Below are 17,041 nucleotides of genomic sequence, written 5' to 3'. Positions count from 1 at the left end.
TTAACTTTTGACGAGGCACACCTGTTAATTGAAACGCATTCCAGGTGACCACCTCATAAAGCTGATTAAGATAATGCCAATAGTGTGTAAAGCGTCAAGGTAAACGGGGGCTATTTTGAAGAATCTAAAAAATATGAAACGGTTTTGTTGAACATAATTCCATACATGTTCCATATGTTATTTCATTTATTATTTCTAAAACGTAGAAAATAGAAAAATCTATGAACAAGTACGGGTGTCCAAACTTATGACAGGTAATGTGCATCATATTAGGGGTCATATGTCAAGAACAACAACAACTTTCTTCATCACACGCTTGTGAAATTCCTCTCTGCGTTTAATTCATCTGAAGCAGTGAACACACACACACACTCAAGGGCACTTCAGCCCAAGGCCGTCTCATATTAACCTAACCGCATGTCTTTGGACTGTGGGGGAAACCAGAGCACCTGGAGGAAACCCACGCGGACAACATGCAAACTCCACGCAGAAAGGCCCCCGCCAGCCGCTGGACTCGAACCCAGAACCTTCTTGCTGTGAGACGACCGTGCTAACCACTTACACCACCGTGCCGCCCAGGTGGCTAAAGTCTTCATTTTCCACAAAGAGAGGGGGGGAAAAAAAAAAAGTCTCGTCTATCCAGGGTCTATGCTTACTTTCGTAATGAAATGAAAGCGAAACAGTGCTGGTGTGTGTTAAAACACACTTTGGCAACTGTGACTAAGCACATCTGGCTAGAAAATCCCAATCATTAAGAAAGGGTAATACAGCTCTCAGAGGGGGTAATGTGGTTTGCCCGAGTGATGTGGAGCAAAACACGGGCCATGGTATTAAATGCACATTAATCATTATCTAATTTTTATCCTCTGTAATTAGTTAATTGGGAAAGGTCTGAATTATTTCTTACCATATGGCTGATTTAAAAAAAAAAAAGGAGAAAGCTTCCGTTTTAAACAGCTTCGCTGAACATCACTGAACTTCTGCCAAGTTTACTGCACATTACACGCTATATGTCTTCATCCTGAAATGCATTCATTTACAAATCACAAGTGCCAGAAGGATGTCTGCTTCTGTCAGTCATGAAAGAATTTAAACTCCAATCTAAATAGCCTGCAGTGATATTTGGAAGATACGGTAATTAACAAGGCAAGAAGTGTATTTAAGTGAGTGTGTTGCTGTCATTGCTATCAGTGCATCAGAGTGTGGGCAGTTGTAGCAGTGGGCTCCACCCAAAGATGCCAGATATGAACTGAGGCCAAAGACTGGGCTCATTTCCGGCTCTCAGATATTGATCTCTATGGGGAAGCTATTGAGCAGAAAATTACAGCACAAGGCTCAGCATCCCATTGCTATTGCAGAAACACACACACACACACACACACACACACACACACAGAAAAGAAACAAAAGCTCCTCAATACTTCATCATGCCCCCTAGTGGTAAAAACACTTGGTCCAAAGGGTGGGGTTTACATTCCCGACATTCAAATTTGAGATTCTTCATTTCCAGTCAGAGATAGATGATGATGGACTATAAACTATGCATGCAGCTGATATTTTTGCACAGCTCACAGTTTACTACTTCATTTTAGATTGTGCTGGACATCTGCCTTTCCCAAGGATTTGCTATCTGTTCTCCCCAACACAGAGAATTACACTACAGGCATATACATGCGCCAGCGAACTCGTTCCCTGTGGACAACTCTAATCCCTGCAAGCTAACCACGCTAATGCTACTGACCCAAATCAAATCTCTGCTGGCCATACACACAGATGTGATTAACACATGTACATCCCACACTGAAAGCTACAGAAACACAGCATTAATATAGACAACAATTTGAGAGGATGTAGGTTACTCAAAATCTCAAAACCATCCCACACCATAATAATCAGATCTCACTGCTCACTGTGATTGATTGCTGAAAGGCTCTTGCTGGTGCTGGGAGTTTCATCCTTCAGCATATCCATGAAACATGTTTTCAAGAAACAGGCTATTTAACAGACAAAGACCAACCGCAGGGTGCAATTTGTGTGACGAAAGGGAAAGTGATTGTGAAAGAGGGTCACAACAAAAAGACACTCGCAAACATCTGGAAACATCATGGCTTGCTATTATCTTGAATTCGGACTGGATGCAACACGTATGCAAAACATCTGCAAAGTATAGTGACTGTCAATTTTAGACCAGCATTCTGTACTGTACGTTGAGCCCGCAATAATTACAAAACAGTTTGTTGGACATCAGAGGAGACAGTGGGATTGAACAAACAGCAAACCCCATGAACCCTGTTTGCAGTTAATAAGTCACAAAATCACTGCATAGAAAGCATGAGCTTTGTATGAAGCTTTCACTTCACCCAAGTGCACAAGAAAAAAAAAAAAAAAAAAAGAAAAATTTTAGAGAGACAGACAGAAAAACAACATGGCCAAGGTGATTTGAAGAGCGGTTAAAAAATAAAAACGTACTGCCTGCACCCACTTTAGGTCACTCCCAATTCACACCCTGTAGTTTGATTTGGTCGTCAATCTGGAAGCATGTGGGCTAACATTTGTTAGCAAACTTGGTTACTAGCTTACACAATATAGTAGTTAGCCTGAGGTTAGTCAGCATGCTAGAAGACAAAGAAGAAGCCTTTACTTGTCACATATACACTCAAGCACAGTGAAATTCATCCTCTGCACTTCACCCATCTGAAGCAGTGAACACACACATGCGCACACACAAGTGAGCAATGAGTGCACACACACATACCCAGAGCAGTGGGCAGCTATGCTACAGCGCCCGGGGAGCAGTTAGGGGTTAGGTGCCTTGCTCAAGAGCACTTCAGCCCAAGCTTGCTCCATGTTAACCACACAGACATGAGGAGAGCATGCAAACTCCACCCAGAAAGGCCCCTGGGCTTGAGTCCAGAACCTTCTTGCTGTGAGGCGACAGTGCCAACCACTACATCACCGTGTCGCTGTAGTGAAGATCCTGCTAATGATCTTCACTACTGCGTTATTTACAATAAAGTAGTTAGTCAAATGTTAATTAGCCTGCTGGCAACTTAGCTGCTCGTTTATACACAATATAGTCAGCATGCTAATGATCTCCACTGTTGATTTATACAATAAAGTAATTAAAGTCTAAAGTCCTTCCAGTGCCATACAATCAGGCGCATTGGGCGGTGCCGATCTCCGTTTCCATAGCCCTTGGCCTCATGCCTATACAGCTAGCGTTACAGTGGGGGGCTAGTCCGCTGGTAACCACGAGAGTTTAACTCCCTACTCGCATCTGTATTGCAGTGTGCCTTGCCAGACGGCAGTAGGTACCATTTTTATGATCATCTTTGGTATGACCCGACCGCAAGTAGAACTCGCAATCTCCCGATCAAGAGATGGACACATTAACCACTAGGCCAACTCGCGGTACAAAATAAAAATATATAAAAAATAAATTAGTCAAATGTTAATTAGCCTGTTGGCAATTTAGCTACTGGTTTATCCAAAATAATAGCTAGCCTAAGGTTAGTTAGCATGCTAATGGCCTTTGCAACAAGTTTAACAAAATATAATTTTAGCTGGCTAACTATACTTGGTTTCAATTACACTGTATAAATGTTTAAATTACATCTAACTAGTTTGTTAGCATATACGGATAGCTACTTAAGCTGAAAAGCTATTGGCAACTAGCCTGGCTAACGCGACTTCAAAGCTCTGCGAGCATTTGGTCTGGCCAAGCTATTAAGCCAAACCGTTTCCCAGAGCCCGTGGTTGACCCGCCTCCCTGAAATGCCTCAGTTTGCTACTGGTCGAAGCCAGAAAAGGCTGTGACGAAGCTTAAACCAATCACATCACTCTTTCCTCTGACGTATGTGACGTGACGGAAACTGCTTGAGTAACAGGAAGAAGATAAATACCTCCAGGGCTGCTCTTTGCTCCGTTTTCAATGAGAACTTCCCGTTGAATGCTTTCAATACAGCATCTACCGCTGTGTTAAAGGCTTGCCGCTGCTCCATGTTCGTGATGTGAATGAAGCGCTTCCGGCATAGATTCTGTAAACAATCTATGGCTTCCGGTCGCAGTTCTACTACGTCACTGCCTTGAACACGCCTCTACCCAGAGCCGTTGGAGATGCTCAAAGTTGATTGGTTCCCGATTTTTCGGGAGCTTGGAAATGCTGTAGATAGCCTGCCTGGCCAGACTAAGCTCGGAACAGGCCCTCGTGTTGCGTCACGCTTAGGATGGGCGGGCCCAGGCTAATTGGCAACATCCACACAGTGCTCTGCTTTGGTACTTGACAAACTTAATTAATATTGCTGTAAAAGATTGTGCCAATGCCAGGCATGCACACTTTTATATATTTAAAATGGCTGTATTGTGTGGACAATGCCATCTTCACCCAGGTGCAGAGAGACACTCCAAATGAAGGGGGGGAAAAAAAACATGATCTAGTAGACCAACATGATATAATAGATCGAAAGAAAAATAGCTACAAACAGGTGAATGGAAAGTCAAAATTACTCCAATGAGAAACCTGATGCTGAGAGAAAGTGGAGGAGGAAATTAAATTACATGCAAACATTGTTATCTTTTGAGTAATGGTCCCACCAGCACTGTATCCTCATCTCCATCATCATGTCTGAATGGAGTTTCAACACCATCTGCTGTGTCATACTGCTTCACTAACCTTGGCAGCCTTTACCTAATCAGCAAGAGTGCTAATCTCTGATCTGGACTGTTCATGATTACTTGGACAAGACGCAGCTGTTCGTAAATCAGTACCTCAAGACATTTCTTAGAAGTTTGTCATATTTTAATGTATGATGATAAATGCACTCTGGATAACATGCTCAGCTGAGCAATGAATGAAAAGCCTCCTCTTTCTTACAAGCTCCAGCTTTCCGTTTAATCTTCATGCTGTCAGTATGAGTGATGTGATCGAGCCTGTTGTTTGTGGTTGCTGTTAAGGGATAAACAGGGCTCACCAGTTGCTTCGATGTAGCGGATGCACTTCTCAATGAATAGCGGGATGGGACGCTCAGGTGTGACCACGTTGACCAACGGCACACCAAAGTAGTTACTCTCCAGTGGTTTAGAAATGGACTGGCGAGGCTTTGGCCTTGTTTTCTGCAAAAGAAAATAAGCGGGAGAAAAATGTCAATGCCTCAAATAGTGTCCAGCCTATGAGCACAAAGAAATTCATGACATAAGACTAATAAAAATAAATGTTAAAGGATACAAAAGTACAAAACATACGCAGGGGTTTCTTTTATTTCAAACATCGGCAATATGACCAGAATTCACCTTTTTCCTATCTCTAGTTGCACTCCACTTGTCATGCATTAGAGGATATAAAATTAAAGGAAGGAGATTAACTACCACTTTGTACAACTGCAGAGCAGAAACTTAACACTGCATCTTAACCCAACATGCACTCCTGGCAATTCAGCAGTAAATCACAGCTGCGAGCTCTGCTGGGTGGGACGCACATCAATAAAGTATTGATCCACCGATGAGGTTTTTTTTTCCATTGTCTATATAATATCAATTTTGGAGCTACAAGTATTGGTTGATACCAGATACTAATCTAATACTGACATCATCTTAGTATATAAGCTGACTAAAAATGCATGTTGTGCCAAGAGGTATGCCAAAATTTACAGTCATGTTGGTGGTCTAGGTTCACATGCACAATCTGTGTCATGGCATTTACATGCTCACAACACACACACAAAAAATATATATATAAAAAAAACATTATACTGATAACGATCAAGTATGGGCGGCACGGTGGTGTAGTGGTTAGCGCTGTCGCCTCACAGCAAGAAGGTCCTGGGTTCGAGCCCCGGGGCCGGCGAGGGCCTTTCTGTGCGGAGTTTGCATGTTCTCCCCGTGTCCGCGTGGGTTTCCTCCGGGTGCTCCGGTTTCCCCCACAGTCCAAAGACATGCAGGTTAGGTTAACTGGTGACTCTAAATTGACCGTAGGTGTGAATGTGAGTGTGAATGGTTGTCTGTGTCTATGTGTCAGCCCTGTGATGACCTGGCGACTTGTCCAGGGTGTACCCCGCCTTTCGCCCATAGTCAGCTGGGATAGGCTCCAGCTTGCCTGCGACCCTGTAGAAGGATAAAGCGGCTAGAGATAATGAGATGAGATGATCAAGTATTTCAGGTCAGTACTGTCTGCAATACTGATACTCGGTTCCAGACTGGCAAATAAACAGGAAAATAAATATATTAGCCAACTAAGGGTAATTAACAATTATTCGACGAAATTGAGTCGTACATGAGCAGATAGCCGATGAGATGCGTAGCATCGAGTTGGCGATAATCCATGTACGATGAGATTGAGTGGAACAACTGTTTTATTCTATCCACATTCACTGGATTTTGAGAAACACAACAACTTTATTTTTTGCAAATTTGATAAATAAAAACTTTATACAAAACATCTGACAAAATCATTTCCGCTTAGTCGGACTTCTTAAAAACCTATCGATGGCTGCATGAACTGACTTGAATTGATTAATTCTTCCTTGGACATTTCAGTTCTGTAATTTTCAAATTTCTTTGAGCTTTGGAACCAGTCTTTAAAAAAAAAAAATTTTCAACAAATTTAATGCTTAAAGATGAAAACTGAAACAAACTGGCGAAATGCCAGTAGCAATTTGTGAAAAATGCTACAGTAATAATTCTTGAAAAATAATTTTTTTTAAAGATACGTTCTTACCATCAAATATTTTCAATCCATATTTTGTTCCTTTTTTTTTGTATTTTTTGGGGTTTTGTTTTCGAGGAGAGTTTTTATTTCATCCTCAGTTGGTTCAGCAACACGCGCCACCATTTTGGTTTTCTCTACTCATGGTATATGAGCTGATAGCCTAGTAGTAGAGTAGCCAATCAGAGCGAGTGATTTCTCATATCCAGTGACTGTGGATAGAATAATAAATGTATAGACTGGGATTCATAACAGAAAGATCTAGAAAATTGGGAACACTACACAGAGCACTATTATAAAGAAAACTGATTTCATGAAAAATAAATCATTTTTACAATTTTAGACAATAATTTGTTCATCACTTTGCAACAGCAGTCAGATTCCATTGCATATGCGCGTGCGCGCACACAATTATCTCAAAGAACAATAAAGTAGTTTATTTTTTTTGCAGTCCAAATCCTGCGCTCTGATTGGCTGGCAAGCGGGTCTGTATCCTACGGCACGGACCCCAGTTACAGACCTCTGGCGACTCGCTCGTTCACAACAACAACAAACATAGTAGCAATTTTTGTCAACATATATCTTTTTTTTTTATAAGATTGATTTATAAGATTTTTATCAAAAATCTTATAAATTTTTGCCAGCATTTCTCAGGAGAATAGCATTAATTTTACAGCATGGATAGCGATAATGACAGTCTTCATAGCAAAAGTGAGTTTTACTACCCTGAGGAAGAAGAAATAAAATTAAAGCCGCAAGCGGCCTCGACGGGCCCTCGTGCCAGCGGCCAAGGGGGGCGGGGGCATGCGTCCCTGCGAAAAACCTTCCACAGCTTCTGCGGCAAGAGACATTACTCCCACAATGGCGACAAAGCACAGAATTGGACACATGGCAAAAATAGGGTCTCGCACTTCGTGCGTTGTCGACCATGGCAAGCGCCTCAATAAGGGTCTTGAAAAGAGTTTGCTTGCCAAGATTGACAAATCAGAAGCTGCAATATCATTTTTGCCATAATCAGCACCCCCAGGGGCGAAAGTGCACAAAATTTGGCGTATATGTCAGGTGAGCTATGAAGAGTTTGCGTATGAAGTTTGATGACAATTGAGTAAATAGAAGATGAGATATAGATTTTTGAAGAATAAATTTTTTGGTTTTTCCCATGTCAGTAGGTGGCGCTATGCTGTACATGAGCGATTATGAGTTGGAAAAATAAGTGTCTACAACAGCAACGTACAATCACAAGGTAGTGGTGTGAAGGAAAAGCATTATGGAATTATTTACCAAAAACCCGTTTTGGAGCAATTGCGTGGGCCAAAAACAGCGCCCCCCATGGACAAAAATTCCCAAAATGTGGTATACATGACATGGGAGGTAGTAAGAGGGTGGCCGTGAAGTTTGACCAAATTTGAGGAAAGATTGGATCTTTTGCCCAAAAATAGCGCCCCCAGTGGCGAAACATCACAGAAATTGGGTCACATGTCAGAAGCCCAATGAGTGATTTGCGTGTGACGTATGAGCAGTGTTGAGCAATTAGAAGATTTGTTATGAATTTTTAAGCATGTAAAATTCTGCATTGAAAATTGATTGACGTATAACTTCTGAACGGTTTATCCTACGTGAAACGTATTTAGCAACTTTTGTCAGCCATGTCTGTAGATGATGTGTATCAATTTTGGTGACGTTCCTATGAACGGTCTAGGAGGAGTTGCGCCGTCTTCGTGGCCATGCATTTCGCACAAAAGTGAAATTACCTCACTTCCTGTAGGGCGTGGCTAATGCATTGGCATTACATTTTTGTCCGGCTTGGTGAGATACATATGCGTACCAAAGGGCATGCCACTACTACAAACTACATGGCAACCAGGCACCTTAATGCGAGAGGCAAAAATCACAACACGTTAGGGGGCGCTATAGAGGCCCTGAGGCCCGCCTGGATCTGGGCTTCTGGTTCTCAGTAGCGGTGGCAGTCTAAGAAAAAGGAGCCAAATTTCGAGCGTTGTCGACCATGGCAAGCGCCCCAATAAGGGTCTTGTAAAGAGTTTGCTTGCCAAGGTTGACAAATCAGAAGCTGCAATATCATTTCTGCCATAACCAGCACCCCCAGGGGCGAAAGTGCACAAAATTTGGCGTATATGTCAGGTGAGCTATGAAGAGTTTGTGTATGAAGTGTGATGAAAATTGAGTAAATAGAAGATGAGATATAGATTTTTGAAGAATAAATTTTATGGTTTTTCCCATGTCAGTAGGTGGCGCTATGCTGTACATGAGCGATTATGAGTTGGAAAAATAAGTGTCTACAACAGCAACGTACAATCACAAGGTAGTGGTGTGAAGGAAAAGCATTATGGAATTATTAACCAAAAGCCCATTTTGGAGAAATTGCGTCGGCCAAAAACAGCGCCCCCCATGGACGAAAATTCCCAAAATGTGGTATACATGACATGGGAGGTAGTAAGAGGGTGGCCGTGAAGTTTGACCAAATTTGAGGAAAGATTGGATTTTTTGCCCAAAAATAGCGCCCCCAGTGGCGAAATATCACAGAAATTGGGTAACATGTCAGAAGCCCAATGAGTGATTAGCGTGTGAAGTATGAGCAGTGTTGAGCAATTAGAAGATTTGTTATGAATTTTTTAGCATGTAAAATTTTGAAGTGAAAATTGATTGACGTATAACTTCTGAACGGTTTAACCTACGTGAAACGTATTTAGTAACTTTTGTCAGCCATGTCTGTAGATGATGTGTATCAATTTTGGTGACATTCCTATGAACGGTCTAGGAGGAGTTGCGCCGTCTTCGTGGCCATGCATTTCGCACAAAAGTGAAATAACCTCACTTCCTGTTGGGCGTGGCTAATGCATTGGCATTACATTTTTGTCCGGCTTAGTGAGATACATATGCATACCAAATGGCATGCCAGTACTACAAACTATATGGCAACCAGGCACCTTAATGCGGGAGGCCAAAATCACAACGACTTAGGGGGCGCTATAGAGGCCCTGAGCCCCGGCCAAGTTTGGGCTTTTGGTTCTGAGTAGCGGTGGCAATTCTCGGAAGTGGTGCCAAATTTCGTGCGTTTTCGCCCATGGCAAGCGCCCCGAAAATGGCCCAACAGCGGAGAAAAATAAAGAAGAAGAAGAAGACGGAAGAATAATAATAGTGAACTCTTACAAGAACAATAGGGCCTTCGCCCATAGGGCTCGGGCCCTAATAAAACATTTCAGGAGAAAGCTAAAACCTGTAATTTGCTAACACCAAGCAAAAACATGGCTGAATCCTGAATGAATGACTCCTATTTGTATAAATAGGGGACTACATAGGTGGCAAAATGTAGTTTTTTTCCTGCCATGGAAGTGCACTTGTATACTGAGGAGGAAGCCATTTGCATTACAGCCGTGAATGAGGATTCAAAACAGCATTAATTTTACAGCATGGATAGTGATAACGACAGTGTTCACAGCGAAAGCAAGTTTTACTACCCTGAGGAAGACAAAAGAAAAAATTTCCGGAGAAAGCTAAAAACCTCTAACTTGCTAACAGTTTGATCTCATTAGTTAATGAGGCCCATTTTGGACCATGTTATCCTAATACATAATATTACGTTAGGTAAAAACATTAAACCAGTACAATCTCTTCTTCAAAGTTTCACCAAATGGCTTTATTTATGCAATATAAAGGTCATAATACTGTATAACTTTGGTCGAGCAAAAACACCGAGCAAAAACATGGCTGAATCCTGAATGACTCAATTTTGTATAAATAGGGGACTACATAGGTGGCAAAATGTAGTTTTTTTCCTGCCATGGAAGTGCACTTATATACTGAGGAGGAAGCCATTTTCATTACAGCCGTGAATGAGGATTCAAAATGGCGTCTCGGCTCAGTTTTCCCTTTCGGGCGCTCTCGTTTTCTGTTAGAATTTGGTAAAGAAAAAAATAAATATATTATTTACCAGCTTAAGGTCGGTCTGTATGGTGAAATACCGTGACCTCGGCCTTGAACACTGACCTCAGCTCAGAGGCCTCGGTCAGTACTTTCAAGACCTCGGTCACGGTATTTCACGATACGGACCTCCCAGCTGGTAAATAACATTTATTTATTTTTTTCACGGTCCAAATCCTGCGCTCTGATTGGCTGGTGAGCGGGTCCGCATCCTACGGTACAGGCCCCAGTTACAGACCCTGGTTACGGACCTCTGGCGACTCGCTCGTTCACAACAACAAACATAGTAGCATTCTTTGTCAACATTTATCTTTTTTTTTCATAAGATTTACTTATAAGATTATCAAAAATCTTATACATTTTTGCCAGCATTTCTCAGGAAAATAGCATTAATTTTACAGCATGGACAGTGATAACGACAGTGTTCACAGCGAAAGCGAGTTTTACTACCCTGAGGAAAAATAAATAAAATAAAACATTTCAGGAGAAAGCTAAAACCTGTAATTTGCTAACACAGAGCAAAAACATGGCTGAATCCTGAATGACTCCTATTTGTATAAATAGGGGACTACATAGGCAGCAAAATGTAGTTTTTCTCCTGCCATGGAAGTGCACTTGTATACTGAGGAGGAAGCAATTTGCATTACAGCCGTGAACGAGGATTCAAAATGGCAGCTCGCCTCGGCTCGGTTTTCCCTTTTGGGCGCTCTCGTTTTCTGTTAGAATTTGGTAAAGAAAAAAATATATATATTATTTACCAGCTTAAGGTCGGTCTGTATGGTGAAATACTGTGACCTCGGCCTTGAATACTGACCTCGACCCAGAGGGCCTCGCTCAGTACTTTCAAGACCTCGGTCACGGTATTTCACCATACGGACCTCCCAGCTGGTAAATAACATATGTATTTAAGGCTCATTTATGTTCAATATAAAATATGTATAGGGATATGGTGGAGCTTTCTGTCCATACTCTGCGTTCATTTTGTCCGTATTTATGTACGTTTTCTGAAAGCTTACAGATACAGACAAAGCAGAGCAGTACCGCCAGAAATCATGGGGGCAGTGTAGGCAATCGTTCAAGCAACACATGAAGAATTTTATATATATATATATATATATATATATATATATATATATATATATATATATATATTTTTTTTTTTTTTAAATGGCGTAACTTTTTGAGGAAAGGTGATGCAATTTCGTAAGAAATTGTAAACATCAATGATGTCTACAATGCTGCCTCTGCTTTTGCCTTTTTCTTAACAGGTACATGATTACAATCTCCTCCAGTCACCATGTTTCTTGTTATCAGAAACCTTTGACTCTGAGCTGCCCTCTAGTGCATGTAATGCTTCACATCCATGTCAATGTCAAGAGCACATGGAAGTACGTGGGCACTGACCATGTTACTATAAAATGCTTTTACAAAATGATTAGATAATAATCTAATCTCTAAGTTATATAATTTATACCCTACCTATGACAATATATTGTGCAAATGAAGGCGTGGACCGGAAATTCTCCACTATGTTTTTGGACATTACAACATAGCAAGAAAACCGTGCATGTTATAGGAAATAGGGAATAATTTTGGAAACAGTGACGCTAATACAGTGTACTGATAACTAGCGCTAACATGTTACAGACCCCCCAGGTAATGGTCAGTTAGTATTGTGTAAATTCAACATTTAAGGTTCTGTAGAGAAATGCACTGGATGTCCATTTCTCCCTCTGTCCTCTGAAAGCTCTGTAGCGGCACGTCAGTGTGTCTGCAGTACTGTCAGTCAAAGGGAGAGACGAGGACAGAGAATGCAAGAGCCTGATGCTCATCAGACCAGAACCTGCATTATCAGTCTTTGCTGCATATCTTCCACACAACAACTGTGCTGTGAACCAAGAACAGCTGACACACACACACACATCAAATGATTAGGACTATTACTGTTTTCAAATGCACCATCATAGAGCACTCTAGCCATTCTATACTACTTCAAATGGACTATGAAGTCAGTCCATCTCACAGTCTCATTTTAAGAGGACAGTAAAATAACTACTGCAACTTCAAGCCATTATAAAAGGGCTCATCAACTGGCAGACCACAGTTCAGATGCAGACCCAGGAGAAAATCTCAGCAGACTGAGGCTACATCCACACGACAGCGGCAACGAGATTTTTTTTTTTTTTTTAATATCGCATCCACATGGGCAACAGATCAGTAAAATATCAGGTACATATGGCAACGCAACGCTTGCTGAAAATGATGCAATACACATGCCACACCTCTACGTGCGCTGTAAGACGGTCCCATTGGAGACACTAGAACAATAGAAGAAGTAGACGCATGCGCATAAATCCCTTCTTCTGTAGCATCAGCCACATAAAGTTTTGATTATTAATCAGTAGCGTAAAACGAAAGACGCGGAAAGAGGAATGAATGGGGGTAGATGGAAGCCGGTACGCCAATATTCTGATATCCTTCAGAATTCTTTAATGGTCCGGAATAAATTGAATGCTACACGTTGTTGGATTACTTTGTTCTTCTACGCCCTTTTTGAGGAATGTATTGTCGGACTTAAACCAACATCTGAAGAGGTGAGATCGCTCCTTTTTTCCCCTATTTTTGCTGGCGGGATTGTTTTTGGTTTTGGAAAGCAGTGAAAATATTTTGTAAGCACGTTTCATGAACCAAGTTATAGGATTTGTTGACAACTCGCATCGAGTTCGTTACACTTCTACCCGGCGTGAAGCACTGACAGTCATGTGGTTGTGACGTCATCGTAAACAAATCTGTTCTACTCATCCAGACGACTTCGCAACGGCGCCATTGCCAGATTTTTCCACTCTGGAACCCGTTCTCAAAAGATTTCGTTTTGGGGCACCCAAAACGCCGGTGCCGTGTGGACGCCAGGCCGAAACGATAAACAATTTTATAAGATTCACCTGAATCTGTTGCCGTGTGGACAGGGCCTGAACTGAGTACTGAAAAACAGAAAACACTGTCGCACAGTTAACAAGAGTGCTCTGAGAGCACAATATCCCCTGCTGGCAATGATGCCATAACTCTGGTAAAATGCGACTGAATTCAGCGAGATTGCAATATGCATATTACTAACATAGAACAAAGAATCCTGTCAAGTTTTGTGAAATTCCTCCAAAAACTGTGAGGGAAGTTAATTTCAGAAAGCAAGCACACCTTGATGAAATTGCCAAAGTACAAGTTTGTTAATAATTAAGGGCATAACTCTGGTAAAACTTGCTCAAATTAAACAAAATTTCAATATGCGTATAACGGTCATATAACAAAGCCTTTTGCCAAGTTTGGTGAAATTCCTCCACAAATTACGTACACCCTCATGAAATTGTCAAAGTACAAGTTATTTAATCAAGGGTCAAAACTCTGGTAACATTTTCACAAACAAAATTAAATCACAATATGCGTATTACCGTCATATAACAAGGCCTTTTGCCAAGCTTCGAGAAATTCGTCCAAACATTGTGAGAGGAGTTGATTTCAGAAGGAAAAACACACTCATGAAATTGTCAAAGTATAATTTTGTTAATCAAGGGCTGTAACTCTGGTAAAATGTGACTTAATTTAATGAAATTACAATATGTGTAGTACCACCAGATAACAAAGAATCCTGCCAAGTTTCATGAAATTCCTCCAAAAACTGTGAGGGGAGTTGATTTCAGAAGGTGAGTACCCTTCCCGAGACATACGTACGGACAGACATCGTCACGACATAATCCCCGTCCGGGCCTTTCGACCAGCGGGGGATAAAAACCATTTATATTAAAAAAAAAAAAAAAAAAAAAAACACCCTGCCCCTGATTCAGGGGCTCTAAACATCCAGATTCACTGCACTGTTGCAGTTTATCCAAAATCACATGCATTTTTGTAAATTATTAAACCGAAGGCAGCTCATCGAACCAGAGAAGAGCTATAGGACAAGAGATATTAGTTCAGAAAGGGTAGTTTTCAGATGGTTCATTTTATTTACCTTCTGTGGTCCAATAATCAAACTGACAAAAACAGAATTAAAGATTCATGGACAAAGACATGCCTTTATTCTCTGCTGTGTAAATTTCAAAACCGATGTTTCTCATCTGTGTCTGTGCTGCTCGTCAAAACAACCACTTCAAATTCTCTTATTTATAGCTATAAATCACTCAAGGTTAAACATTGAAAAGTAACTGTCATCACCATTCAGTCACATTAGTTATGTATCTGAACCTTTTTAAAAAGGTACATTAAATTAATTTTAATGTACTTGGACTAGGGATGATCAGAATTCACAGTTTAACTGATAGAGTTTTAACTAATACTATTGGTTAACTTAAAAAAAAAAAAAAATCACACAATAAAAGTTTGCAGTGTGATAAACGCACAGAACATAGAGCGGGTAAAAGAAATATGGGACAGGGCCTAACGTTACAGCCTACAGTCTATCAACTGATGAGGGGCGTATCAACACATGCAACCGGTACAGGTGCCTACAGGCCATATCTGCAGTCTGAGTGAAATGAAACGAGCCAAAAGGAGTAGTGTTTGGGACCATTTCAACTGAAAGGACGACGATGTTGTGCAGTCTTGAAATATAGCAGTAGTACAACTGCAATGCAGTAGGACTTGCGAAGTAAACATCCATAAACACTGTGATTGAGGACAACAAACTTCACCTTCCATGTTAGCCGGGAGGAAATGTGATTCCCGGCGGTCTGAGGACAGGATTTGTTTAATGGTGGAGAAAAGACATTTTGCCCATTCGTGTGGTATGTGGAGAGGGTTTTCAGGAGCATACCGGGGACATCGGTGCCATCTGAGCGAGTATTCGCCACTGCAGGTCTCTCAGTAAATAAACAGCGCACAAGATTAACTCCACAGCATGTCGAAATGTTGCTATTTCTGAATAAAAATCAAACCGTCTGGGTTGAATGAGACAAGTGTCCATTTTGTTAAAACAATGGCCGTTCGTCATTAATTAAGTTAATATACTGGATAGCGGAGCTGGTTTTCGTCACAGCACTCTCCGTGCTTATACAGTTAGGTCCATATATATTTGGACACTGACACAAATTTTGTTCTTTTACCTGTTTACTGAAACATATTCAAGTTATAGTTATATAATGGACATGGACATAAAGTCCAGACTTTCAGCTTTCATTTGAGGGTATCCACATTAAAACTGGATGAAGGGTTTAGGAGTTTCAGCTCCTTAACATGTGCCACCCTGTTTTTAAAGGGACCAAAAGTAATTGGACAATTGACTCAAAGGCTATTTCATGGGCAGGTGTGGGCAATTCCTTCGTTATGTCATTCTCAATTAAGCAGATAAAAGGCCTGGAGTTGATTTGAGGTGTGGTGCTTGCATTTGGAAGATTTTGCTGTGAAGAAAACATGTGGTCAAAGGAGCTCTCCATGCAGGTGAAACAAGCCATCCTTAAGCTGCGAAAACAGAAAAAAACCCATCGGAAAAATTGCTACAATATTAGGAGTGGCAAAATCTACAGTTTGGTACATCCTGAGAAAGAAAGAAAGCACTGGTGAACTCATCAATGCAAAAAGACCTGGACGCCCACAGAAGACAACAGTAGTGGATGATCGCAGAATAATTTCCATGGTAAAGAGAAACCCCTTCACAACAGCCAACCAAGTGAACAACACTCTCCAGGAGGTAGGCGTATCAATATCCAAATCTACCATAAAGAGAAGACTGCATGAAAGTAAATACAGAGGGTTCACTGCACGGTGCAAGCCACTCATAAGCCTCAAGAATAAAAAGGCTAGATTGGACTTTACTAAAAAACATCTAAAAAAGCCAGCACAGTTCTGGAAGAACATTCTTTGGACAGATGAAACCAAGATCAACCTCGACCAGAATGATGGAAAGAAAAAAGTATGGCAAAGGCGTGGTACAGCTCATGATCCAAAGCATACCACATCATCTGTAAAACACGGCGGAGGCAGTGTGATGGCTTGGGCATGCATGGCTGCCAGTGGCACTGGGTCACTAGTGTTTATTGATGATGTGACACAGGACAGAAGCAGCCAGATGAATTCTGAGGTATTCAGAGACGTACTGTGTGCTCAAATCCAGCCAAACTGATTGGTCAGTGTTTCATAATACAGATGGACAATGACCCAGAACATAAAGCCAAAGCAACCCAGGAGTTTATTAAAGCAAAGAAGTGGAATATTCTTGAATGGCCAAGTCAGTCACCTGATCTGAACCCAATTGAGCATGCATTTCACTTGTTAAAGACTAAACTTCAGACAGAAAGGCCCACAAACAAACAGCAACTGAAAACCGCTGCAGTAAAGGCCTGGCAGAGCATTAAAAAGGAGGAACCACAGCGTCTGGTGATGTCCATGAGTTCAAGACTTCAGGCAGTCATTGCC

General features: G+C 41.3%; 1 protein-coding gene across 2 annotated transcripts in view; it reads right to left on the bottom strand.

The window, feature by feature from the left end:
- The window catches only part of arhgap35a (Rho GTPase activating protein 35a), a 161,599-nt gene that overhangs the window by 36,300 nt on the left and 108,258 nt on the right, over positions 1-17,041 (bottom strand). For both annotated transcript variants that reach the window (XM_060944210.1, XM_060944209.1), the window contains one exon: positions 4,971-5,112. In XM_060944210.1, coding sequence (XP_060800193.1) covers positions 4,971-5,112 — 142 coding nt within the window. The remainder of the gene's footprint in view (positions 1-4,970; positions 5,113-17,041) is intronic.

Source organism: Neoarius graeffei, chromosome 17 (assembly GCF_027579695.1).
Source record: "Neoarius graeffei isolate fNeoGra1 chromosome 17, fNeoGra1.pri, whole genome shotgun sequence".
NCBI classification, from domain to species: Eukaryota; Metazoa; Chordata; class Actinopteri; order Siluriformes; family Ariidae; genus Neoarius; species Neoarius graeffei.
Note: the sequence above shows the minus strand (reverse complement) of the source record. Positions and strands in the feature narration are given on the sequence as shown.